This window comes from Haliotis rubra, unplaced genomic scaffold, assembly GCF_003918875.1.
Source record: "Haliotis rubra isolate DU_JTF1 unplaced genomic scaffold, ASM391887v1 Scf1259, whole genome shotgun sequence".
NCBI classification, from domain to species: Eukaryota; Metazoa; Mollusca; class Gastropoda; order Lepetellida; family Haliotidae; genus Haliotis; species Haliotis rubra.
Window position 1 is genome coordinate 44114 of NW_025765180.1, and position 28000 is coordinate 72113.

The 28000-nt window shown below is 42.5% G+C and overlaps 1 protein-coding gene across 1 annotated transcript; it reads left to right on the plus strand.

Moving 5' to 3' along the window:
- On the plus strand, nucleotides 1–27998 carry LOC124266460 (probable low-specificity L-threonine aldolase 2). Its single transcript, XM_046701253.1, has 10 exons — nucleotides 1–91; nucleotides 5922–6137; nucleotides 7085–7168; nucleotides 7762–7850; nucleotides 9482–9664; nucleotides 10826–10963; nucleotides 18013–18068; nucleotides 19591–19619; nucleotides 24111–24238; nucleotides 27700–27998. Exons 1-10 carry the CDS (start codon nucleotides 64–66, stop codon nucleotides 27862–27864), a joined length of 1116 nt encoding a protein of 371 aa, XP_046557209.1. The 5' UTR covers nucleotides 1–63; the 3' UTR covers nucleotides 27865–27998.
- The last annotated feature ends 2 nt before the right edge of the window (nucleotides 27999–28000 follow it).

Here is a 28000-nt window from a genome sequence, read left to right on the forward strand (position 1 = left end):
AGCTGGTTCTAACGCCATTGTGAACGGTATTTCAGACACTAACGTTACTCAGTTGTCTTCAAAATGAGGAATACCCAGGAACACGGAGCGAGTGAGTATCGTTTTACGCCACTTTTAACAATAGGCCGCAATATCACGACAGGGGACACGAGATATGGGCTTCATACACTGTACTCATATTTTGGGAATCGAACCCGTGTCTTCAGCGTGCCGTGCGGACGCTTTAACCATTCACCTACCCCCACCGCCCCACGAGCACGGATATGGTACTGACGATGAAAATGGCATAACCAGTGAACATATGAGGTTCAGCGCATCATCTTCAGTTGAGGTTTCATGCACATTGAATAGACTAATGCTTATATATAATTTTGATAACAACAAACAAACCCATTTAAATAGAAAAGGAGCCCCAGGGAGAACAGAGATTTAGAACCCGAGGAAATCTAGACTTGCTTCAATTAGGGCTTTATAATTAGCATTGCAGAAGTTCTAGCCAGTAGGGAAAATAATGTGGTTCAGGGACTGTGAGACAGACTAGTATATTGAAGTACGTATAATTCTGTTTGCTGTTCCAGTATACGTGATATGTACTCCCGCGAAATAACCCTAAAACAGTTCTGCGCAGTGCCACGTCAAAACGTGAAGTAATGTTTGTATTGATGACACGTGGAAAGAAAAACAATTTAACTGAAAAATAATCATATGAAGAATTAGTAAACTCAAGAATTTGAGATCAAATAACGAATCAGACTGGCCCAAACACACATCGGACCCGTGAAGATGCCGGTTAGAATTGGTCTTCAGTAACCCATGCTTGTTGTACAAGAATGACTAACTGGATCGGGTGGCCAGGCTCGCTGACTGGGTTGACACATGTCATCGTATCCCAATTGCGTATAGATCGATGTTGATCACTGGATTGTCTGGTCCAGACTTGATTATTTACATACCACAATCACATAGCTAGGGAATACTGCTGAGTGCGGGGTTTACACATGTCATCATCATCCCAAAAACAAACAACCAAATCATTGTTTTAAGGGGTTTTGATTTACATATGTATATAGGGTATATAAAAATATAATATAAAATATAATATGATATAAAATATATATCGTATTGTAATACATGTACATGAGAAGGCTGTTAGGAGGATTTTAATGAACATAATATACTCATACCAATAATGGTTGTCACCCCTACCCCAACCCCCACACACACACACACCTCACCCCCCCCCTCTCCATTTAAAAAAATTGAAGGGGATGACAACCATTATTGGCATGAGTATATATGCCAGAAGAACAACTCCATTACACATTCCGGTGGTATATGTATAAGGGAGACCATTTACGTGTGGCAGCTGCATGGCGAAGGCACAACAATTCTGAACACATTCGTAAATAGTAAAATAACATCAAAGTAATGAGATACTTATATTATACAAATGCATTAATCAATCTGCATCCATCTAGAATAAACATGCTTAACATGAAGTATTTATTCCGCTCATTTCAGGTATAATATGTAACAGACAACAAGTTACATTATATAGTTATAAGTTACATTTACAGTCTCTTTAAAAGCTTGGGATGAACACTGCTGTGCAGAAATAAATGCAGCATTGACAGTTTTGGAATATGTCGAGTTTCGCCCATATGAGGTGTCGTCAAAAGTACAATCATGATTGAAAATATTCACTATTTAACATTAATTTTTCAGAACAATCAGTTCCAATTTGTGAGAAATAAATGTGACATGCTAATGCATAATGCATAATTTGTATTGTTTAAAACGTATCAGAATATTGTATATAACATCAGAATATTGTATAATCTTCATCCAAAATGTAATATGCCTATCACAAGCCATGAAACGTGTACAATACAGTATGACAACAGGGTATTATAGAATGACAATAATTACACGAAAGATAAATGACTGTCCAGGAATCGGATATGTGACACGACACGAGAAATATACTGTCGTTGCACAAACGCATACATAATTGTGCAGATGTTTCAGATGGTTTCCCGGTGATGCTTTCTGGGATATGTCTAGTGTTTTCCCTTTCCCTTAGTGTCATGCCTTCCTGAGAGGGTACGTAAGTCCGAAAACTTTCCAAGTTAAATTTAAGCTTACCGGATTTTTAAACGTAGTATTTTTGTTCTTTTAAAATTCGGCTAAACTTTTCCTACAATCGCCTGCGGCTGAAGGGATGGCGTAAATCCAACTAGGGTCCATGCAGGTAGCAAAGGCACTGTAAGTCCCCATTATCCCAGGTATGGTGATCTACCTTCAGTTGTTGGCGATCTGTAGCCTGTTTTATATTGTATCGTCCTCTATGGTTAAAGTATTTTAGATTTAATTACTAGTTTTAAATATATCGATCTGTGATAGTCTAGATGGTATTAGTGTCCTTTGTTGGAAGTTATTTTAAAATGATTACCTTTTTTTCATCGCTATATGGCTGTAATATTGCCGATGCGATGTAAAATTTTAACTCACTCACTCACACAGTGTCATGCTCTTTTGTTGCTTGTAATAAATCTACCGATTAGTGCCAATGTCAGGTTGCTTTTTTATGAGCATTATTTTACGTGACAGTTGCATTGTTTCTTCTTACATACAGCAAATTTCCAGTAGACCTTGCTTCTCCTTTCTTTGAGTTTATTGAAGTCTTATCCTTCATTTAGTGACGTCGCTTTGTCGCTTCAAATTTCAAATGGGTGCAATGTGGGAAACCCATTTCTGGTGACCCCTGCGTTGATATCGCTGGAATATTGCTAAAAGCTGGGTAAAACCATACTGGCACTCGCATTCGCTTCAAAATTGTCGATAGAGTCTACCCGTGAAGTTCAGGGTTAGAATATTGATCTTCAGTAACCCATGCTTGTCGTAAGAGGCGACTAACGGGACACATGTCACCGGTTCCCAATTGCGTAGATCGATGCTCATGCTGTTGAACACTGGATTGTCTGGTCCAGACTCGATTATTTACAGACCGCGGCCATATAGCTGGAATATTGCTGAGTGTGGCGTAAAACTAAACTCACTCACTCAAAATTGTCGGTGCGACGTATAATATTAACTCACTCATACAGTGAAGGCTAAATTGTAGTGACACAAGAGCGTCAATAACGTTTAGTTTTCAACTTGGAGTGCGAAATAGCTGTGGTGTAAGCTTCAACGACCTACTTTAGATGGACAACATTACCCAGTGTCAACAGACAAACGAGGTCAGTTTTGCGTTGCTCAATGGAAACGGGGCTCTTTTAACCCATATCGCATAAGCTGACAACACTCGTGAGACAGGCGAGACGAGACGCTCAAAAGTAGAACACATTTCGGTTGCGGAATTCATCCTGTCTTACACGGCCAAGTAATGTTACATGTGATGTGTGTCGTATATTTATTTGTTCCTATTTTGTTCACATTCAGTCGAACAATACTTGGATGAAATGCCAACAGAAACTGTTTCCGTTTGCGCAGCAGGGCCGCTGTGCTCCCGTTTCGGTTCCAGCATAGGAGGTCAAACATTGGACCCGGTAGGAAAGAGACGATACTGTTACTTGGATGCTTAACTGTGGATTAATTAAGCAGTTATCCTTCGTGTTGTTGCTGTTCTAGTGACACAGATTTACTTAGGCAGAGGATGAGTAGATGTCAGATCCTGACGGGTTCGTTACGACCCGGAGAGCTGTCACATGGACTCATGAGCTGTGTAGAGCTGAACAGTGAATCGAACTCATTCAACTTTACCCCTTCGTGAATTCAATTCGCTATATCGATTATTTGGATCGAACATTCATGATTATATTCATGTGTTATTAATGAAAATAAGACAGATCCATGCAAATTGCATGACTTATGTTCAATTCAAGTCAGGCACATCAGTGAGTGAGTTTAGTTTTACGCCGAACTTGGCAATATTCCAGGTACAGCATATGGCGGCGCTTCACGCATATGAATTATTGAATATATATAATTTGTATATTTGATTCGGCAGTAATGTGATCACTGGTCTTAGAAGTAGATGGCAAAACATAGGCAAATAATACTGTGTTAATAACTTAACGTTTCACTGAATGTAATGAATAATATATCAAATGATGGCTTGATGTATTTGTGACTAAATATTCATAGCCCTATATTCGTGACATGTATTCTCTTCGCCTCATAGTGGATTCAGTGCAGCGCTAGCCTCTACACATGATCAGCTGATTATGGTGCCATCTGTCATGATTCCACCATGTGTTCACCACCATTATACAACATGGTGAAGTTTCTGACACACTGACATACCGTATTTCCTCTAATAAGCACCCCTGGCTACATTTTTCAACAGACCTCAAGACCAGGCGCTTATTAGAGGCCCGGCGCTTATTAAAATACCCTGTATTTTTAAAAGCGGGGATGAGTACATGAATTTATGATTTAAGGAACCATTCCTTAATATATTCATTTTTAGACCAAGGGAGAATACATTTGCGAAAAAATGCAAACGTCTATACCCGGTAATGCAAACGTCTATACCCGGCGCTAATAGAGGCCCACCGCTTATTTCTTAAAGCACTGCTTTATCCCTGGCGGTTATTAGAGGCCCGGCGCTTAATAGAGGAAATACGGTACTTCAGTTACTGACTTCAGTGTATGTTATTGTTTCAAATTAGCAGATAATCCAGTGTCTATGGAAGTTGTTGTTCTACCCTACTAAATCAAAATGATAATGTGTAGTAGTAGTAGTGGCAACAACCTCAGCAACAATATTATAATAATGGCAGAAAACAGTGAGTTAGGGCTCCAAGTGATACTTCTTTGTACTGGACAGGGTTTTACATGACTCATAATTCTTGTGTATTTGATTCAACAATATTGTAAAATTCCCCAAAATATTTTCATACGAGTCATAGCTGGGGCATTTTGTTTCAAATAAGTGTACATTGAATCCAATAACTCCACTAAATGCTATGAGCAGTTTCAGTTGTTTGACTGTAAACAACACAACATTATTGGTATAATGGCAGTGAATAATGCTTCTTTCAATATATTTACTCAGCATCTTGCATGCTGTATAACAAGACCTGAAAATTAATTATGGCTGCCAATGAAGTTACTTTTCTTTGAGAAATCAGTGCATGGAGTTATCCCTGGTTCAGATATAGATGGGCGCGGTGGGGTAGCCTAGTGGTTAAAGCGTTCGCTCGTCATGCCGAAGACCTGGGTTCGATTCCCCACATGGGTACAATGTGTGAAGCCCATTCCTGGTGTCCCCTGCCGTGATATTGCTGGAATATTGCTAAAAGCGGTGTAAAACGTAACTCACTCACTCACTCAGATATAGATGTGATGAGTGAGTATGGTTTTACGCCGCTTTTTTAGCAATATTCCGGCAATATCACGGCTGGGGACACCAGAAATGGGCTTCATACGTTGTACCTATGTAGGGAATCGAACCTGGGTCTTGGGCGTGACTAGCGAACGCTTTAACCAGTAGGCTACCCCACCGCCCCATAGATGTGATGATGATGATAGGGTTGTTAGCCATTCCGGCTTGTTGCCCTTATAATAACACCCCAAAAATGAGAAATGTTTAAATTATTGAATTATTTATTTGTCCAAGCATTGATTTTTCCTGGAAACAAATGATATAAGAGCATTATAATAATTTTATTAGTTTTCAACTTATACAAAAATATCTTTTGACATTTTTTGTGTCAAAGTCTTTGAACAGATGTGATACTGTGCCAAGCTATATATATATTATCACTAAACCTCTGTCATGTTTGAGAGATGAAAAGTAAATTAAATCCTTCTCTTATTGTATTAAGGAACACAATCACTTTCATAGTCGATTGTTCTTTTGTATATGGAACTAAGAACTCCAATGTGATTATGTTAAAATTATAATACTCCAGACATGGCAAGTCGACTAGTGCGACCAGCCCTTCAGCAATCGAGGCTTCAAGTGCGTTCTTACAATGGCTCCACTTCCTCCAAGCCAGCTAAAGATGGCTGCCACATTGTTGACATGCGTAGTGACACCGTTACAAAACCAACAGCAGCCATGCGACAAGCCATGGCCTCTGCCGAAGTTGGTGATGATGTCATGGGCGAAGACCCTACAGTAAATGGTAGGTTGAGGATGGAGTGATTGAGATTTAAGTCACATCATCAGAATCTGCTTCCCATGAAGCTCCAGGTTAGAATTGGTCTTAAGCAACCCATACTTGTCGTAAGAGACGACTAACAGGATCAGGTGGTCATTCTCGTTAACATGGTTGACACGTCATCGTATCCCAATTTGCGTCGATCGATGCTTATGATGTCAATCACTGGACTGTCTGGTCCAGACTTGATTATTTACAATTCGCCATATAGCTGCAGGGGTGGAAATAACCCATTGCCCGATGCCTGAGTCAAGTGTTTTTTTCTGTCGGGCAAGCAAATTTGTATATCACACTGTACCGGTGTCCAGTTGATATTCCAATGTTAATTATGTTGTTTATTTAAAAAATCAACAAGAAAACGGCCGGTATAGTGGAAAAATTATCAGGGCAAGTGATTTTACATGTGCCACTGTACCGGAGTAAACTAGCAATTTTCAAGTTATTTCCACCCCTGTAGCTGGAAAATTGCTCTAACAACAACCAAACATCAGAATCTGCTGAATGTGTCCTGCTGGTACATTATTACAATTCTTATCAATACTTTAAGAGTGTTTAAACTAAATATTTACAAATTTCACCTTAACAATTCTGACCTTCTGAAATGATGTTCATAGAATACTGTGAAAGTGTCTCTTAACTGATCTAATGGAGAGAGACTGTCTGGAAAGAGCAAGGTGCAAGAACATTGAATGTGATGTCAAAACCTATTTCACCTCATCAGTTCTGACCCTCTGAAATGATGTTCACGGAATACTGTGAAAGTGTCTCTAAACTGATCTAATGGAGAGAGACTGTCTGGAAAGAGCAAGGTGCAAGAACATTGAATGTGATGTCAAAACCTATTTCACCTCATCAATTCTGACCCTCTGAAATGATGTTGTTCACAAAACTGTTTGATATTCTGTTGCCAGAACTTCAAAGACGATGTTCAGCCTTGTTTGGAACGGAAGATTCTCTCCTTGTACCATCGGGTACTATGGGCAATCTAATTTCAGGTAATTTTTAGGTGGCCCTAATATTAATATGGTTTTCACAGTACAGTAATAATATATTCAAATTCTGTAAATTGAAACTTATCCACATTAGTTGGCTTCACGGTAAATAGTCTGGGCCCCGTTTCACAAAGCTCGTGGCTTCGACTATCGTGAAGTCAATGTTACAGTATAGGAATGCGATTGATCTGAGAAAAGTTACGAGATCTTAGGCTTACAAGACTTGAAGCGGGGCCCTGGACAAGTAGTATCTGATTTATTCATTTACAAGTGTTTACTGGAATACAAGGTCAAAGAATATTGTGAGTTGTTGTCTTTTGAGAATATCAAAAGACATTTTCTCTTTTTTTGATCCGGGTTAGAATTGGTCTTCAGTAACCCATGCTTGTCGTAAGAGATGATTAACGGAATTGTGGTCAGGCTCGCTGACTTGGTTGACATATGTCATCGCATCCCAATTGTGAGATCAATGCTCATGCTGTTGATCACTGGACTGTCTTGTCCAGATTTGATTATTTTCAGACTGCTGCTATAGCTGGAATATTTCTGACTGGCGTAAAACAAAACTCACTCAAACTTTTTGTTCCTCCTTGCAGTGATCAGCCATTGTCAGGGGAGATTCCAGGAAGCCATATTGGGTGATGTGTCACACATGTTTCTGTATGAAGTGGGCAGTATAGGACAGGTTCGTGTAATACATACTGACAGCTTGCACATTCAAAGATATCTGTGTAATTGTGATGTTATGGTAATCTGGAATGTTATACAGTCCTTGAAAAGGAAGACCATCCTAGGTGATTTTAATATACCGTAAACTACGTTAATAATAACTGATGGATAATATGAACTGCCATCTTGGTCCTGGACACGTTGCTATATAATATACTACATCTGAATTTGATGTCAAATGTTACAAAAATGTCATTTTTGGACTCTTCAAAACAGCAGTGACCAGATGTGTTATTGAATCATAACACCAAAGGTTAACATCACGTGTTTGGTTTCCATCCTTGTGAAATTCACGATGTGAGGAAATCTAGACTTGCTTTAGCATTGCAGGGAGGGCTAGGCAGTAGGGAAAATAATGTGTTTCAAGGACAGTGAGACACACTATCAGTTTGACTACCGACTGCTCTAGCCAGTGTGTACAGTATGTCCTAGAGCATCTCTCCGAGACATCATTACCAAAAGCTTGGTGTGTCATGTGATGAACATGGTCAGACTGACTATGGTTTACATCAGCTACCAAGGGTCCCCTTCCACACAGTGAAAATATTGTTACAGTTGTTGTAAGTGGCTCTTACAGAATGTGAGTTATGATGGCCTTAGTGCTTATATCGCATTGTGGAGCAGGTCCTGAACCGTTTCATTTGCCTTCATGTGACAGGCTGTCAGAGGTGTTTGTTTTGGAACAACATCATGAACTTCAGCATCAGTGATGTCAGAGATACAGTGTTGCAGTGAGGGAACATTAATGCAGTGTTGTTGAGCTGATTGGAGAGTCACGGACATTATCATAATTTTGCCACCCACTGAACGTGGAAGATCAACAGATTTGGGGTGGCTATGTGATGGCAGAACCTCCTATGTTGGTTGAACAAATCTGATGAAAGTGCACACAAGTTTTTGACTTGGGTACTTTCTGTGTTATGTCTTTATACTGGATGGGTGTAAATTATGTGTGGTGTCCAAACTGACGAGGTGCTCACATCTGCTGATTTCAGTTTTGGGATTCCAAAGTGTGTTCATAATGATGATTATGTATTCATGATGATAATTATGGTGAGTGAATGATGACAGATGTGTTTACAATGTGCAGATGTCTGTAGGATTGTACTTATTGATAAGAATACAGAACTACTTCTTGCAATATATATGTTATTTGCAGTGTTTGACACCGACTTTTAAAAATGGGAGTCATGGTGACTCACAATATAAATTTTTTGGGGAGTCATTTTAAATATTTGGGAGTCATGAAAATTTTAATATTTCTTTATGTTAATCATTCTCAGTATGTAACTGTGTATGTCACACCACCAAATGAACCTACAGCATTGTTCAATTCAAACAGCCAGGATTACTGTCTCCTCTGAGTTCTCTGGATTAATCTGACAGCTCTGTAAAAGTCAAAACTATCATCGAACAATATCATTTTTTGCTTATCAAATCAATTTTATTGATCTGAATTGTGAGGGCCACCCATAAAACTTGTATCAAGCTTGACTCGTATGATAATATTTTGAGAGTCGTTTACAAAATTGTTGTGTCAAATACGCAGGAATCACGCGTCATGTAAAACCCTGTATTTGTAATCAGTTTGCAGGGGTACAGTGTTCCCTGGCACCCAACCAGCCGGATGGTACGATCCTTGTAGAGGATATCCGCAAGCGTGTCCGGCCCACGGACGATGATCATCAGCCATGGACCAAGCTTATTTGTCTGGAAAATACCCACAACAAGTGTGGGGGCAAAGTATTGCCACTGAATTATATGGCAGAGGTAAGAAAATACAACAAATATGGGGCAAAGTAGCACCTCTGAATTACCGCTGAATTACCGGTAAGAACATACAACAGTTGGGTGGGGGGTGTCAAAGTATTACCACTGAATTACCTGGCAGATGTAAAAAATACAACCGGTATGGGGACCAAAGTATTACCATTGAATTACCCATTAGAGTTGAGGAAATACAACAGGTATGGGGGGCAAAGTATTACCTACTGAATTACCTGGCAGAGATCAGATAATACAACAGGTGTGGGGGCAAAGTATTACCACTGAATTACCTGGCAGAGATCAGATAATACAACCGGTATGGGGACCAAAGTATTACCATTGAATTACCCATTAGAGTTGAGGAAATACAACAGGTATGGGGGCAAAGTATTACCTCTGAATTACCTGGCAGAGATCAGATAATACAACAGGTGTGGGGGCAAAGTATTACCACTGAATTACCTGGCAGAGATCAGATAATACAACCGGTATGGGGGCAAAGTATTACCACTGAATTACCTGGCAGAGATCAGATAATACAACAGGTATGGGGGCAAAGTATTACCACTGAATTACCTGGCAGAGATCAGATAATACAACCGGTATGGGGACCAAAGTATTACCATTGAATTACCTGGCAGAGATCAGATAATACAACAGGTGTGGGGCAAAGTATTACCACTGAATTACCTGGCAGAGATCAGATAATACAACCGGTATGGGGACCAAAGTATTACCACTGAATTACCTGGCAGAGATCAGATAATACAACAGGTGTGGGGGCAAAGTATTACCACTGAATTACCTGGCAGAGATCAGATAATACAACCGGTATGGGGACCAAAGTATTACCATTGAATTACCCATTAGAGTTGAGGAAATACAACAGGTATGGGGGCAAAGTATTACCACTGAATTACCTGGCAGAGATCAGATAATACAACAGGTGTGGGGGGCAAAGCATTACCACTGAATTACGTGGGAGGGGTAAGATGATTCAACGAGTGTGAGAGCAAAGTGTTATCCCTGAATCACCAAACAAGGGTAAGAAAATACAAGTGTGGGGAACAAAGTGTTATTGACTCGATCACTGATTAATGGAGGGTGCGGTCAATGTAAACTTTGGTTGGAACTCCATGGTACTGAAGTGTCTCCTTATTGCAGGTGAAGAAGCTAGCGATGGAGTTTAACGTGAAGGTACACCTTGACGGAGCCAGGCTGTTCAATGCAGCCTCAGCGCTGGAGGTTCCCGTCTCTAACATTGTACAACATGTGGACTCAGTCAGTGTTTGTTTCTCAAAGGTAAGTAACAGATTGTTCTATCAAGCACCTGTTTACTGTTCCACTAGCAGAGATTCTAAATCTCATTTAAATCATATCGAAGTGCTTGCTGCTGTATACATAAATCTTGAAAAGAACTCATTACATGTCATGTAGGAGCGACCTCTCTTCTAAGCAGCCAGACAATTTCTTATGAGATGGCAAAAGTGAAGATCCCAATGTGCTTTTTCATCCTGCATGCTTGGAACAGTTGACATGGGTAATTTTGTATGACAGTTATGGTCTGAATTTCTGAATCAACCATGATGATGATCTGTCTCTTGATTTAATGGGATTAGCATCTGACATCCATTTGACCTTCATGGTAAGTACTGCCATACAATCTTGGCCATCTGTTAGATATTTCTTTGATCAGTTTTCAGATTTGTGATTGGCAGGAGTTTATTTGAGCCTTATTTAAAAGTAGCTTCCAAAAAAAGCTTAACTTTTCCTTATCCTGACTCATGATCTTTTGCTTATCTCCCTTTCCCCTTGCGAATGGTAGTGGAACACTTGAATCCCTTGTAGTTCCCGAAGTGGATGTAAAAATACACTCACCCACGAGTTACCTCCCTTTTCCTGTGCAAACAGTCATGTCTTACTTGTCACTCTCTTCCTTTTCGCCTAAGCGGATGGTTCGGCGAGCACTGGAGTCCCGTATACGGCAGATATCCTTTATATTTAGATCCTATTTATCAAAATTACGCTGTGTATGGTATTTGGCTATAACTATCATGTATTAGTTGTATAAATTTTGAAGAAATTTTTGTAATTTGTTACACTTTTTCATCGTAATGTAACTTGTTTACATTTCATGAAATCTTGCATTGCTTGCAGGCACCGGCTATCAGTGGCTGATCCTCACCCCCCAATGCCCATCGTGCATTAAACCATGTTCTTCCACCTCACGTTGTATTTAATCAATATTTGTCTTATATCTATAGACGTGCCATGGATCGGGTGAGGAAGTCATCACAAGTCACGGTTGATAAACCTGGAGATCAAGCCGGTAACCGTAGGTTGTTTGCTACTGCAGAAATACATAATTCTGGTGCTATGTTGAGTACGTTGCAGGGGCAGTCATCCGTTACGGGGTTGTAAAAGAGGTCTGCAACGACAGAGTTGACGCCCTCTCAGAACAAGAAAAAGACTACTGTTTCATCCACAATGCAGAAAAGGGCATCCATAACTAGGTCTACATCGAAATCAACACGACCTAGCAAGTCAACTCATCAGAGGTTGTTTAATGAGGAGATTATCCTACTGCTCGAGGCAGACGTGTTTGATGAACCACCGTTACTTCTGCCTGAAGTACCTACTAGATCGTTGATCCACGACTACTAGATTGTCTCCTGCAACTACAACAGCGGCCTAGCTGTTTGACGACCAACCACCAACTTCTCAACGCAGTGAAGTTGAAGCACACAACACATCAGCGTTAGCGAGCAGCTTCATCAACGCCAAATCAGTTCCAGTCAACACAGAACCCGACTTTATGAGGCAATTTACTACTCAAATGATGGCCATGATGGAACGACGTTTTGATGAGGAAGCGAAGGCACGACAGGAATGCTCATCAACTGACAATGTTCGCAAACCCTCAGACCCTCGCTTGAACCCAATACGCCTCACAGATCTACATCTGCAGACAATGTTAGCGAGCGTGAGCGTTGAGAAGGTCATCACAATCATCATAGAACAAGATGGAAGGTCGCGAAAGGCTACTAACTCGAGAGAACTTCGTCTGTAGACCCTCAACGTTCGAGAACACCTAGGAATCCATCTCCAAGAGCCAGCGTTCCAGATCTACATCCCACAGCTCTCACCGCGAAGAGAAGGTTAGCGAAGGCAAGGAGTTCGCAAAGGGCGTTCGCGAGAGACTAGTTAGCGAAGGGATTGATCAAGAGACAGAGGTTTGCGAAGGGAGGAATCCGCGAGACAGGCGTTAAGTGAAAGGATGACTCCACGACATTTCGCGAAAGGAAGGTTAGCACCGCGGAGGATTAGCGAAGGCATAGTTCTATGGAACAAGAACTATCTGATGAACATACCGACTTCGTCTTCTCAGATCACTGGAAGTTACAGCTTGGATAGCTAATGGATTGAACTTAGAGTCTCCCTCAAGGAATTGGATGAAGTTTACACATGTGCAAGGGCGACTTCGACTCAGTCACCATTCCGCCTATTGAGCCTATATCCAAGGTGCCTTCGGAGCTACGCACATCTTTTGACAAAGCTACTAGATTTCAGAATCAACATCTGCCAGCATTTAATGCGAGGAAATTCCCCTTACATCACATGGACCCCTTCATGAGAGCGCCGGACTTAGATGAAAATATAAAACTGGTCACGACTCTCGGAACAAGGTCTACAAGGTGGAGCATAAAAAGTTGGCTCAACTTGATACAGCAGCGAGGAGGTCCTTCGCCGGATTAAGCGAGGTCCAGAGCAATCAATGAGGCATTGATTAACAAGTTCCAGATCCCCAGTTAAGGAAGAAGATAGAATGATATTATCTGCTCTGCTCACACAGAAAAGGACCAATACTTCATATTGGATCATTTGGCCTCAAAGTCGGTGTGGTCTCACCTTATTACGAAGACAGGGTCTACTGGCATCGTGTTCCTGGAGTGACAGATTTACCCAACGCTACTCAGAGGCGCTGAAAGTGGGGTTGAACGACTGGATGCTTCCACCCCAGCCGTTCCTGTACAACCATTGACAGTGGGTGGGCGTCTACAAGGTACTGGGAAAATTGGGGAATACTGGAGGACTACTACGTCTCACAAGTACTCGCGAGAAGGGTACAGAGTGCAGCTCAAGGCCACACCACCGTTAACCCTCGGACCGATGGTCTTCAACTATGCAGGCGAGCAAGCAGACAAGCTACAAGAAGCCATCAACTCACTTCTAACCAAGAATGCGGTAGAAAAAAATAGATCAACATCATCTCACGCCAGGCTTCTACTCCTAATTTTCCTAGTACCCAAGAAGAATTCCAAAGAAATTCAGGTTGATTTACAACATCGCGGAAATTCAACCAAGACGATCTACTCAAACCGGAAGGTTCAGAATGATCCACCTACCTCAACTCAGACTACTAATTCGTCCAGCAGACTTTATGGCCAGCATAGACCTACAGGATGCATATCTACACATCCCATACATCCAGAATCAAGGAAATATCTATGATTCCTATTCAGAGAGTCAGCACTTCCAATGGAGCGTCCTACCGTTTGGAATATATGTCGGCTCTGTGATTATTCACACGAATAACCAAGCCCATAGTCACCTACCTACATCGCCGAGGGGGTCACGCGGTGCCTTTTACCTGGGCGGCGGCATACAGGTTCATCAAAGTGCCAATCAACTCAGACAGCAGCTGAACTTCACAATCAAGTTGCTCACGCGACTAGGATGGCTAGTGAACCTGATGAAGTCGGAGTTGGAACCAAAACAAGATCTACAATTCCTGGGGATAAGATTCATCACAACAGAGAATTGAATTGTGACCCCAGAAGATCGTTGGGTCAAGATACAAGCCATGATTCCTCAAACAGTCATCTCTCCGTTAACACTACAAACATGGCAATGTCTACTCGGTCTACTAACCTCAGCACAAGACTTGACTCGCACAGGAAAGTTACAACTACGGCCATTGCAACGATTGCTGGCAAAACATCTGGACAGCAGCAACCCTATCTCGGTACCAGAATATCTCAAAGTGTACCTACTTTGGTGGACTCACAGGTCGAATGTCTGCGGAGGGACCTATTTACGAGAGCCGGTCTTTGACACTCTACGCAGATGCATCGCTACAGGGATGGGGTGCACATTTCAACAACCAAGTTGCATCAGGGAAGTGGTCAAATGCAGAACAGCATCTTAACATCAGTCTGCTGGAAATGAAAGCTGTGATCAGCGCCCGTACAACCATGGTTGAGTTAAGCTGAGCAACAGAATGCTGATGATCCACACGGACAACTCTACAGTGGCATTCTCCATAAATTGGCAAGGATCAACAAGATCGCCAAGCTATTGCAGCTCACATTCCAGTTGTTCAACATCACAGAGAAGGCAAACATCTGGATAAAGTGTCACATACCGGAGCCAAGAGCGTACTAGCAGGCGCTCTTTCCTGACCACTTCATCCGTCACCCACAGAGCGGATGCTCCATCAAGCGTTCTGGCTCATTATAAGGGAAATAGGATCCCCATGCATAGACCTGTTTGCCACGAGGTTCAACAAACAACTACAGACGTTTGTTTCACCAGTACCAGACCCCCAAGCCTGGGCAACAGATGCACTGAGCATATCATGGGAAGGACTAAACGCTTACGCGTTTCCACTCCGATCTTACTACCGTAAGTACTGTTGAAGATCAAACAGACACAAAGCGCTACAACTGACTTTGAGTGGCCTATTGGCCAGCAAGAGTCTGGTTCCTAGACCCTAATAGAAGATTGAAAGGATGACTCATGAAGTCCAACCCTCAAACTACCAGAATGGCCAAACCTACTCAGACATCGCAGACACCAAGCAAGTTCACAGGAACCCAACACTGTTCCAGCTACACGTGTGGACCATATCAAAACCTGTCTGATGAAAAGAGATACTCCGCCAGAGCAGCGAAAGCAGTAACCCTAGTGTTAGGCAGATCTACTCGCAATTTGTATGACGACAAATGGCAGAAATTTTAGCAATATGCAAGGCGGAAGGGCTTTACAGCTATGAAAGCGTCTCATCCTCAAGTGGCGGAATATCTGTGTCACCTTAGATATACAAGACATCTGAAAGGTTCCACATCATCCACATATCTGGCAGCCATTAGTACAGTCATCACTATGAAGTCAGGCATCAAATTGACGAAAGTACCAGAATTACTAGATCTGCTGCGATATTTTAAACTGGAGGACCAGCAAAAGAAATTCAGAGCATCAGCCTGGGATCTGAATGTAATTCTTCTTCATCTCATGAGTGATGTCTACGAACCTCTAGAGCAGACTACCGCCGATCTACTCGCATGAAAACTCTGTTCCTGCTTGCCCTAGCCACGGCAGCTTGTATGTCTGAGATACATGCGCTGGACCTTGGGCCGAACTAGATTCGACCACGGGGCTCTGTGCTGCACTACATCTAGGACTTAGATGGGACTTTATTGCAAAGAATCAACTACCTGGTCAACCAGATAGACAGTTCCATGTGCCAAGCGCTATCTACGATCCTCGGACCAGAGGACACCCAGGACTTATCCTTGTGTCCTGTCAGAGCCTTGAAGATATATTTTCAAAGACTAAAACAAGGAGAAGAAAATTCAAGTGCCTATTCATCCCTTGTCGGTGAGGAGACAGCAGTGGAAGTCTCAAGAGCGACAATATCGTTTTGGATGAGAGCCGTTATACTAAGAGCCTACAAAGCAGCAGGATTAGAACCTCCAAGAGCTTCCAACCCACACAAAGTCAGAGCACTGCGTCAACACTGGCTCTGCATGGAAATTGCTCTATATCATCGATCATGGAGGGCTGCTTCTGGAAGTCAACCACGGTGTTTGCCAACCACTACCGAGACATAGCCATCTAACGTCTCCGGCATTTACCAGTTTGGGCCTCTTGTTGTAGCACAACAACTAACGGTTCCTCAAAGGCGCTGAGTTGAAATCTCACCCTTTATCACGTTGACTTGTTGATAACTTTTACTATGGAAAAGTTCTAGTCACAGAAGTCCATGCGCACAGTCTAGACTAGGCTAGCATGAGTGATTAAGACTCTGTACGGGTAAAGATCTTATCTGTACGTAAAGGGGTCGCAACTCATTTATGATAAAGATCTTATCATAATCTATGGGTTGTTATAGATAACTAGTAAAAGAAGATACTAGAATATCTTAAGCCACATGAATCTACAAGATTCACTTGTCTGAGAGAGAAGTAAGACAAGATGGTGGTCCCCCGAGTTACAACGGAAGTTGGAAGAATAGGATCTAGGAAATGCCGTTATGCAGTTCCCATGGGGGATACAGGACGTATCTATGGACAGCTGTTGAATCCAGGAAGTGGCTTGACCCACCACCAATCCGTAGGATTCTATAAGCAAAAGATCATGAGTCAGGATAAGGAAAAATATGTAATTTTTTAAGTAAAATTGATATTTTATACTTATCCTGACTCATGAAAGCCTTCCCAACCTCCCGCTGGAAACACTTCCAGGTTTCACAGTTAACTCAGGTGAATGGGCTAATTTCAGGAGGAGTGGCATGTATGGCGGGTCACATGACTGTTTCTTGTGGAAAAAGGGAGGCAACTCGTGGGTGAGTGAACTTTCACGTCAGCTTAAAGGGAACTACAAGGGATTCAAGTGTTCCACTACCGTTAAGCATAGAAGAAGGAGATAAGCAAAATATCATGAGTCAGGATAAGTATAAAATAACAATTTTACTCAAGAAATTACATTCTTATTGCCTGCTCAAAGTAAAAAACCCCTCAAAGTCATTTTATATGGTATTTTTACATTTGTAAAATGTTGTTCTAATGTGACCTAAGAACTCTATAACCTCTTTAATGAGATTTGCAGGGATCCTAAGAAGCTGTTCGAGTTATCTGAAAAAGGTGTCGATTGGTGAAGGTACAAATTTTGCATTACAGAGTGTGCAAAAGGTGATCGGGTTACAAAGGGGTGAGTGAGTATGGTTTTATGCCCTGTTAGCAATATTCCAGCAATATCCGGTGGGGGCACCGAAATGGGCTTCACACATTGTACCCATGCCGCCGAAGACCCAAGTTCAATTCCCCAAATCGAACCTTGGTCTTAGGCGTAGCGAGCGAACGTTTAACCACTAGGCTACCCCAACGCCCCGGTTAACAAAGGGGTGGAACGTGGAAGATGGTCACCATTGCATAACATGTGCTTGAGTGTGTACCCCCATGGCCCTGTTGTCGAAGTGTGAGTCATGTAGCAACTTGCTCTGCTTTGTACTCACTGTATGTGTCCTGTGATGGTTGTCCTGTGACTGCTGTAGCTTCCATCCTTTGCAGGGTCTTGCATGTCCAGTTGGATCAATCCTTGCAGGAACCAAAGACTTTATATACATGTAAGTATACAGCTTACAGTTTCTTGATACACAATACTGGTACGAACTGGTATTCCTGGTGCCAGGATCGAGCCCACCTGTGACCGGGTGTAAAAACCTTGGAGTCAACTTTGTGTGCAGACTCTTTCAGTGTTGTCACAACCCCTTGTGTACAGTACACAACCCTGTGCACTTAACCCACGAAACCGTTGGTATATGACCAGATGGTGGCCACAAACACCTAGTTGTGGGTACAGCAACGTGCAGTAAATTTGGACAAAGTACTGTTACTATGTGTCCCAGTCAACCTGTGAATGAGTACCTCGTAAGGATGGGAAAGCCAAAATAACTCAGTGCCTTGTGGCAGCACGAGTTGTATCCTTCCCAGGGGAGCTGAGATTGATAATATGATGTGCCATTGAGATTAACATCCAATGATCGAGGGAAAAATACCAGCGCCTTGAGCGTGATAACCTCTCAAGACAGATTTGCTTCATTATCCAAACCAATCCACTTGAAGCGTCATAAAATCCCCCTTGTTGATTAGAGTCAGGTGAATGTGTGTTCAGAGATTCCCTGTTTGCTGTTCTACCCAGCAGACCGCCTCCGTGGTGTAGTGGTTAGAGCGTCCGCCCGGAGAGCGGAGGGTTGCGGGTTCAATCCCTGACCGCGTCATACCAAAAGACGTTAAGATATGGTACTTGTTGGTCCCTGCCTGGCGCTCGGCATTAATGGGTACAACAAGGACTGGTCGGCTCGGAGTCAGTATAATGTGTCTGAGTGGGGAATTCATGCTTCACTGCGGCATGGTATCTCAGTGGGCTAGCACTATAAAACCAGCTTAAGTCTGGGCTAGTACAAGCAGCCGCACATACACATACACACGCATGCATGTCGTCATATGAGCGAAATATTCTCAAGCACGACGTTAAACCCAATTTCACCTCACCTCTACCCAGCAGTCTATCTATACGACAGCACCATGTAAATAGCATGGGCCACACAGGCCTGTGGTTGATGTTATAAACTACTATGAGAAAGCAAGCATAAGGTACCCGGGTCCCCGCAAGGAGATTCTCTGATAATACCTCACAATGGAATTTCCTTTCAGAGCAAGTCAGCATAATGACATCTTGATTAAATATATCTTTCAAAACAAACAATGATCTATAATAAAATTGACTGTGCCCTTTATACAGTTAGAAAAGACCTACACTATGGCCACTTTTAATATATAATTATGAATATACTAATCAAAGATATTTTCACATGGTATGACAGATTGTCTACAGCCTTGAAAAACTTAAGTTTTCTTTTACCTTTTTAACTGCCAGTAACATTTTATAGGTAACTAAGTCATGTATGTTAAAGTCTTCCAGCCTTTTAGTGTGACTTGATTATGTTTAATCATGGTCATTTTGGCATACTTCTCAGGGGCACGGAGAGCGAGAAAAGCTCTGGGAGGTGGTATGAGACAAGCAGGTATTCTCGCTGCAGCCATGCTAGCGTCCCTTGACACAATAGTGCCTGCGCCTCCATGAAGACCGCCAGGGGCAAAGAGGCTAGCTGCAGGTACAGTACAATGAAAACACAATGTCCTGTCAGGAATATGGTTAAACATGTGTAGGATTTGAACCCTCACTCTCAGCAGGAGGCACCAAATAGCCAGTACACTATGTCAGCTATCTAACCCACTCAGCCACCGAGGGTTTGAGAGTTAAACAACTGGTAATCATATCACATACTTTGTGTACCCCTCTCATGAATGTAAGCAGGCATTGCTGCTACTTCTGAAAGCTATGAATACACATGGCCTTTCAGAGACTGGTAAAGTGCACAGTGAGTGTAATAAATATCTAATATTCTCAGATTGGCATTCTGGTTTTACAATACTGATTTTGCCATGGCAAGTATGGGTTCCGGTAAGATGGTTTTTTTTGTTTAATGACATAGTTTAAAATAGGCTAAATGCATAGTCTAATTTCCGAAATATACATGAGGATTCAGAAATTGAAAATGGAATCTCTGGAACAAGGAAGGCATTTCTCAGTTATAATTGCATTTTTCTTTGGATGATGATGAAATGACATTAAACAAGTTAAGGATGGTTCAAAAGTATTTTTCATATTTTTCCTTATCCTGACTCATGCTTATTGCTTGTCTCCCTTTCCTTCCAAATGCTAGTGGAACACTTGAATCCCATTTTGAAGCTCCCTTAAAAAAAAAGGACGTAAAATCACTTACCAGGAGTCACCTCCCTTGCTAGGTTTTGGCTGGAAACGGTGCCACCTGTCTCCCATGCTCTTCTCTCTCTCATGATTTGCCCAAGTGGGCGGTTGTGAGAGTACCTGGTCCCCTATACGGCATTATATCCTTTTATTATTTAGGCTTTTCTTCTAAATTAGCTGTATAAGGCTTTAGTTAACATTTACCTACAATATTCTACGGAATTAATTCTCAAATTTCGGAGATTGCCGACATAGACAACGCTGGCTCGAGGAAGAGGTCATCTACATCTGAGACACCCTCTTCGCAGTCAAAGAAGACTAGGGCATCATCTTCCCAGAGGAAGAAGTCAGCTACAACTAGACTTCGTCGGAAGTCTCCACATGGGGCAACGCAGAAAACGAGGTCCTTTTCAGCTGAGATCGTCTGGAAGAAGTAGATCTCTACGATGAGCCGCCCATCCTCATCCCTGAGATCACATCTAAGAAGAAGATGAAGACATCTTCTACAGTGACCACGCAGGACAACCTTTCAACGCAGACGTTCGGCACGAAGGATCAACCCCCTTCGGAAGAAGCCTCATCCGTCTCAGATGCGTCGTCAGTACAACACACAACGCAGACCTTCAACCCAGGCACCTTTATGCAGCAGATGTTGGACCTGATGGAACAACGGTTCGCATGCGAGAGAGCTGCGACGAAGACGACGTCTGCGACGAACCCGAGTGAAGGTCAACTGAGCAGCACACCACGTCCGTTGGGAACCAACGTCCTGCAGAGCATACAGGAAGATTCCAGCTCGACTACAGCATCCGCACTAATACCTGGCAGCCATACCAATGTGGAATCCGCACCAACTACGTTCAGCGGAAGGACCAGACGTTCGCCGAACCCACACAGATCATCATCGACGTCAGATACGGACGTTCGTCACGAACCTGCATGCAACGGTTCGTTACCAAGGAGAAGAGAATCAACGTCCGCACGAAGGCATAGAGATTCGTCACAAGACTCCAACCCTCGACAAAGCCGTTCACCAACACGCAGGTTCGTGCGAAGGCATGCAAGGTCATCTCTATCTCCCACATTCACGAGCGTATGGTTCGCCACAAAGGTCACCATGCAGGTCACCCTACAGATCGCCATGCAGGTCACCACACAGATCGTCTCACAGATCACCTTACAGATCTCCTCGTTCAGACGACAAAAGAAGACATCCATCCTCAGAGCAGGAAGATGACGGCTGAATTATATTCTCCGACTCGGAAATCAAGTCATGGATGGCCAACGGTTTGGAACTTGCATCACCCTCTAAGGAGACCAACGAAGCACTATCATACTTGATGGTGAATGATGATATAGACTCACTCAAGATGCCACCTATCGACCCAGTCTTAGACGTTCCAGACAACCTCAGCACAGCCTTCAAGAAAGCAACTAAATACCAGACTCAGAGTATTCCGTCGTTCAACGCTAAGAAGTTCTCTCTACACCACATGGAACCCTTCATGAAGGCCCCAGAGATAGATGAGAATTATAAGATCATCAATGACACTCGGACTAAAGCTTACAAGATAGAAGATAAAAAGCTGGCACAGTTAGACACAGTAACCAGACGAACCTTCTTCGGCCTAGCCAGGTCAAGAGCTATCAACGAGACTCTTATCTCGAAGTTTAAGAATTCAACTTCAGAGGAAGATAGAATGGTTTATTCAGCTCTACTTACACAGAAAAAGGATCATCAGTTCATGTCTGAACACCTATCATCCATTTCTGCAGGCCTAACGTTATCAAGAAGGCAAGGACTGTTATCTTCATGAACTTGGAGCGAGAAGTTTACCAAGACACTCTACAGAGCCCCTTTGTCAGCACCATCCACTTTTGGAGGAGAAATTGATGAAGTAAGCCAAGGAAGTTAAGCTAAAGATTCGAAGTAATGATGATCAAGTCTATCGATACACTGGCCAGTGTAATCGTCAAACCTCCCAGCGTTATTCTGGCAAATCGAAGTTTGCAGGCATCCAGAGAGCAAGGGATAAGAAATGAGGCAACACTAAAGGAAATAAGGATTCTTTTAAATTAAGCCCATCCGCAGCTCGAAGAGGTGGCTTCGGAGGAAGAGGTCGGCCCTTCGGGCCAGAAGTTCCAGACGATGAAATACAGGTTCGGAGCGACTGGAGTCTTCCACCCCCAGCCGTTCCAGTACAACCCTCACAAGTGGGTGAACGTCTGCAACTCTACTGGAAGAATTGGGGAATTCTTCAAGACGACTTCGTATCTCAGATTCTACGCACAGGTTACAGGATACAACTACAAGCAGTTCCACCAGTAACAATCAACCCACTGGTTCACAACTACGCTGCAGACCAGAAGGGAAATCTACTAGAAGCCATCACATCTCTACTAGAGAAAGAGGCAATAGAAGAGATAAAACACTGCGTCACACCAGGTTTCTACTCCCCAATTTTTCTTGTACCAAAGAAAAATTCAAAAGAAAAGTTCCGACGTACGCCAAGGAATAGAGCTTATAGTCCATGTACACGTCTAGAACAGACTAGCATGAATATTGGACCCTGTACTTGTAAGGAATTACTGGTACATGGATAGGGTCACTACTCCACTTGATATGACCATCAAGAGTTGGAGTTATTTAAATCCCAATGTACGGTTACAGAAGAGTTTGATATATTGTGGTCCCCCCAAATTACCAAATTATTTCGACATATGGATCAACAGCAGCAGTGCCATTTAAAGTTCCCATGGGGGTATATAGGACGTAAATTCATCACTAAGGAATCCAGAGGTGGCTTGACCGACCACCTATACCGTCGGATTCTACAAGCAATAAGCATGAGTCAGGATAACGAAAAATATGTAATTTTCTGACTAAAATTGATATTTTATACTTATCCTGACTCATGAGGTAAGCCCTCCCAACCTCCCCTCAAGGCACTCTGGATTTCCCAGTAAATCAGTGTGTCGGGCTATAAAATACGGAGAGAGTGAAGAGCATGGGAGACAGATGGCGCGTTTCCCGTCAAAACCTAGCAAGGGAGGTGTCTCCTGGTAAGTGATTTTACGTCCGCTTTTTTTTAAGGGAGCTTCAAAGGGGATTCAAGTGTTCCACTAGCATTTGGAAGGAAAGGGAGACAAGCAATAAGCATGAGTCAGGATAAGTATAAAATATCAATTTTATTCAGAAAATTACATATTGGCACATTTTATGCCAAAAGGTCATGTAATTATCTGTGTCCAACATATGTTTCTGTCCCTGTTGTTTGCAGAAATGCATGTTAAACAATATACATGTATATCTTAAAAGGCACAATATCACACATTTTCTACAATATTTTGACCTATATTTTATATATTGGGGGCATATGCACTCTATATGCATAGGATGTCTATAAAGAGCACTCCAAGGGACATTACACGATGGGGTTCGCATGAAATAATGTTCGGTCTGTAGAGGGCGCAAGAGTCGTTTTAATGCAATGTTGTATTAATTCATTTGAATTTTTAAATTTAATATTGTAATCTAAATACAAAATTGTTTTTGGGAATAAATTATGTGGTAGCTTCCCTGAGGGCTGATAGTTAGTATTATTGAGAGAAATGCTTTATGTACTTTAAGAGATGTGTGGTGTGACACTGTGCCTTTAATGTAAAATCTGTAGCATGTCATGTGGTTTGTTTGCCTCATACATGCTTGACAGTTTGAATTCCCACATTCATATTGTATGTAAAGGTAGGAATGAGGAGGCTTCAATAATTAACAGGAAAATTAATGTATTGAATGACCTGGAAGATTTGTTACTTTCATACTTTTTAACTCCAGGTATCATGGCGTCCCCATCAAACAAAGTGGTTGTTGTTGACGTTCCTGGGGTACAGACCAACTTGTTTATGATGGAGATTACCAAGTCAGGACTAACTCCAGACGAACTGTGTCAGAGGATGAGTGAGGTAATTCATTGGAAAACATTATCTGCCCTCTGTGTGAAGGCCACTAAAGAGTGCATTTCTTAATTAATTCAGTATCAGTTTCATCAAGCAATCTGGTGCTGTGTCTATTATAAGGCCATGTAATTGTATGGGAGTTAACATTACATACTGTAGCGCTGTGTTTGTTCTGTGGAACAGGGCTCATGATCCAAGAGATGCTTCCCAAGGCCACAGGGTTCTGTTCATGCACACTGATGCTGTACCTGTCAGGTCATGAGGCAAACTAGTATGACTAGAACTGTCAGAGGTCATGAGGCATCCTAGTATGACTAGAACTGTCTGAGGTCATGAGGCACCCTAGTATGACTAGAACTGTCAGAGGTCATGAGGCACCCTAGTATGACTAGAACTGTCAGAGGTCAAGAGGCACACTAGTATGACTAGAACTGTCAGAGGTCATGAGGCATCCTAGTATGACTAGAACTGTCAGAGGTCATGAGGCACACTAGTATGACTAGAACTGTCAGAGGTCATGAGGCACACTAGTATGACTAGAACTGTCAGAGGTCATGAGGCACCCTAGTATGACTAGAACTATCAGAGATCACGAGGCACATTAGTATGACTAGAACTGTCAGAGGTCATGAGGCATCCTAGTATGACTAGAACTGTCAGAGGTCATGAGGCACACTAGTATGACTAGAACTGTCAGAGGTCATGAGGCACACTAGTATGACTAGAACTGTCAGAGGTCATGAGGCATCCTAGTATGACTAGAACTGTCACTCAGAGGTCATGAGGCATCCTAGTATGACTAGAACTGTCAGAGGTCACGAGGCACACTAGTATGACTAGAACTGTCAGAGGTCACGAGGCACACTAGTATGACTAGAACTATCAGAGGTCACGAGGCATCCTAGTATGACTAGAACTGTCAGAGGTCACGAGGCACACTAGTATGACTAGAACTGTCGCAGGTCAGAGGTCACTGAGGCACACTAGTATGACTAGAACTGTCGGAGGTCATGAGGCACACTAGTATGACTAGAACTGTCAGAGGTCATGAGGCATCCTAGTATGACTAGAACTGTCAGAGGTCAAGAGGCATCCTAGTATGACTAGAACTGTCAGAGGTCATGAGGCACACTAGTATGACTAGAACTGTCAGAGGTCATGAGGCACACTAGTATGACTAGAACTGTCAGAGGTCATGAGGCACCCTAGTATGACTAGAACTATCAGAGATCACGAGGCACATTAGTATGACTAGAACTGTCAGAGGTCATGAGGCATCCTAGTATGACTAGAACTGTCAGAGGTCACGAGGCACACTAGTATGACTAGAACTGTCAGAGGTCACTGAGGCACACTAGTATGACTAGAACTGTCAGAGGTCATGAGGCACCCTAGTATGACTAGAACTGTCAGAGGTCATGAGGCACCCTAGTATGACTAGAACTATCAGAGATCACGAGGCACATTAGTATGACTAGAACTGTCAGAGGTCATGAGGCATCCCTAGTATGACTACAGAACTGTCAGAGGTCACGAGGCACACTAGTATGACTAGAACTATCAGAGGTCATGAGGTCACACTAGTATGACTAGAACTATCAGAGATCACGAGGCACATTAGTATGACTAGAACTGTCAGAGGTCATGAGGCATCCTAGTATGACTAGAACTGTCAGAGGTCATGAGGCATCCTAGTATGACTAGAACTGTCAGAGGTCATGAGGCATCCTAGTATGACTAGAACTGTCAGAGGTCAAGAGGCACACTAGTATGACTAGAACTGTCAGAGGTCATGAGGCACACTAGTATGACTAGAACTGTCAGAGGTCATGAGGCACCCTAGTATGACTAGAACTATCAGAGATCACGAGGCACATTAGTATGACTAGAACTGTCAGAGGTCATGAGGCATCCTAGTATGACTAGAACTGTCAGAGGTCACGAGAGGCACACTAGTATGACTAGAACTGTCAGAGGTCACTGAGGCATCCCTAGTATGACTAGAACTGTCAGAGGTCAAGAGGCACACTAGTATGACTAGAACTGTCAGAGGTCATGAGGCACACTAGTATGACTAGAACTGTCAGAGGTCATGAGGCATCCTAGTATGACTAGAACTGTCAGAGGTCATGAGGCATCCTAGTATGACTAGAACTGTCAGAGGTCAAGAGGCACACTAGTATGACTAGAACTGTCAGAGGTCATGAGGCACCCTAGTATGACTAGAACTATCAGAGATCACGAGGCACATTAGTATGACTAGAACTGTCAGAGGTCATGAGGCATCCCTAGTATGACTAGAACTGTCAGAGGTCATGAGGCATCCTAGTATGACTAGAACTGTCAGAGGTCATGAGGCATCCTAGTATGACTAGAACTGTCAGAGGTCAAGAGGCACATTAGTATGACAAGAACTGTCAGAGGTCATGAGGCATCCTAGTATGACTAGAACTGTCAGAGGTCATGAGGCACACTAGTATGGTGTATGGTTTACCACATGTGCACATGTCAGTTAACGGGATGGTGTGATGAAGCTGATGGGACTCATACTCACAGCCCAGCAAGAACAGTTGTGATTTGGCCTCAGCTTTTTTGTTTGTTCACACGAAGCGATACGATGCCGTTTTCTTTCCTTTGAAAAGAAGTTTGACAAAAGTGTAACCCATAGATAAGCAGACCCCCTTCTACAGCAGACTGCTTTTTTTGGTCCTCAAAATTCGGCTTATCTACGGTAATATACAGTCATCAGTACATCACAATGTGGCTGAAATCCTGCCGACATGACGTAAATCAAACTCATTTTCACAGTGGTACTCAGGCTGTTGGGATGCCACATGGTGCTAGTGAACGCACATCATTGTCCAATCAGAAATCAGAGAGGGGAGTTGGAGGAAGGGGAGAAGTTGTTCACTCAAATCTCAAGGTCGGAACAGGATGGGGTGAAAATAGTTGTCCTGGTGGCTTAACAGAATTAAGTGAGTTGAAATAATGAGATCATTATCCTGTCTCTTTCCCCTTCACTTGGTGTGTATAGCCTCCCTAGTGACCTGGGCATCCTTTCACAAAGCACCAAGGTGATGTGAAGTCACTAAGGTAACCTTAGTGCAATGTTAAAGAATGGGAGTTCAGGTTAACCTTAGTAAATGTTGCTTCGTGAAAGGGCCCCTGATCCCAAACTTTGTTGATTTCTTCTAACTCTGATGGTGTAGATGATGGCATTATATCAATCACTGGATTGTCTTGTCCAGACTTCATCAGGCTGCTGCCTAAGTTAATCAACAAACAAAATATGAATATGGTGCTTCCAGATGAACAACATTTTCTTTATAATTGTCTTCATTCATTCACAATGAACCTAACCCATCAGTTTCAGATAGTGTATCCTTTCAATTGTACTTGTGATATTTTCTGCATGGAAGTTTGAAGTGTTATTCTGGGTGCATTTCCATTTGAATTTCATCTTCCAGGTTACTGATGCTGAGAGGGACAAACTGGGATACAGCGTATCAGCTCTAATGCTGCCATTTTCAGAAATGGGTATCCGTCTGGTCACCCACAATGACATCACTGACGAGGATGTGGACCGCACCATCAGCAAGTTTCAATACGTCCTTGCAGAACTGTCGCAGTGATAATGAAACATGATAGTTCAGAAACAGCAGTGCCGTATTTTATTTGAGGTATACAGTCAGAGATTCACCATGTAATACCTTCTTCATTCTTGTACATTTGTTTTGTTGACAGTATTCCACCTTATCACTCAGGGTT

Excerpts from the sequence above, each read along its gene's own strand:
- LOC124266460 (XM_046701253.1), top strand. The coding sequence starts at position 64 with ATGAGGAATACCCAGGAACACGGAGCGA. Across the intron at positions 19,620-24,110 it reads GGCAAAGAGGCTAGCTGCAG|GTATCATGGCGTCCCCATCA; the intron begins GTACAGTACAAT and ends TTTTAACTCCAG. Across the intron at positions 24,239-27,699 it reads TGTGTCAGAGGATGAGTGAG|GTTACTGATGCTGAGAGGGA; the intron begins GTAATTCATTGG and ends TTCATCTTCCAG.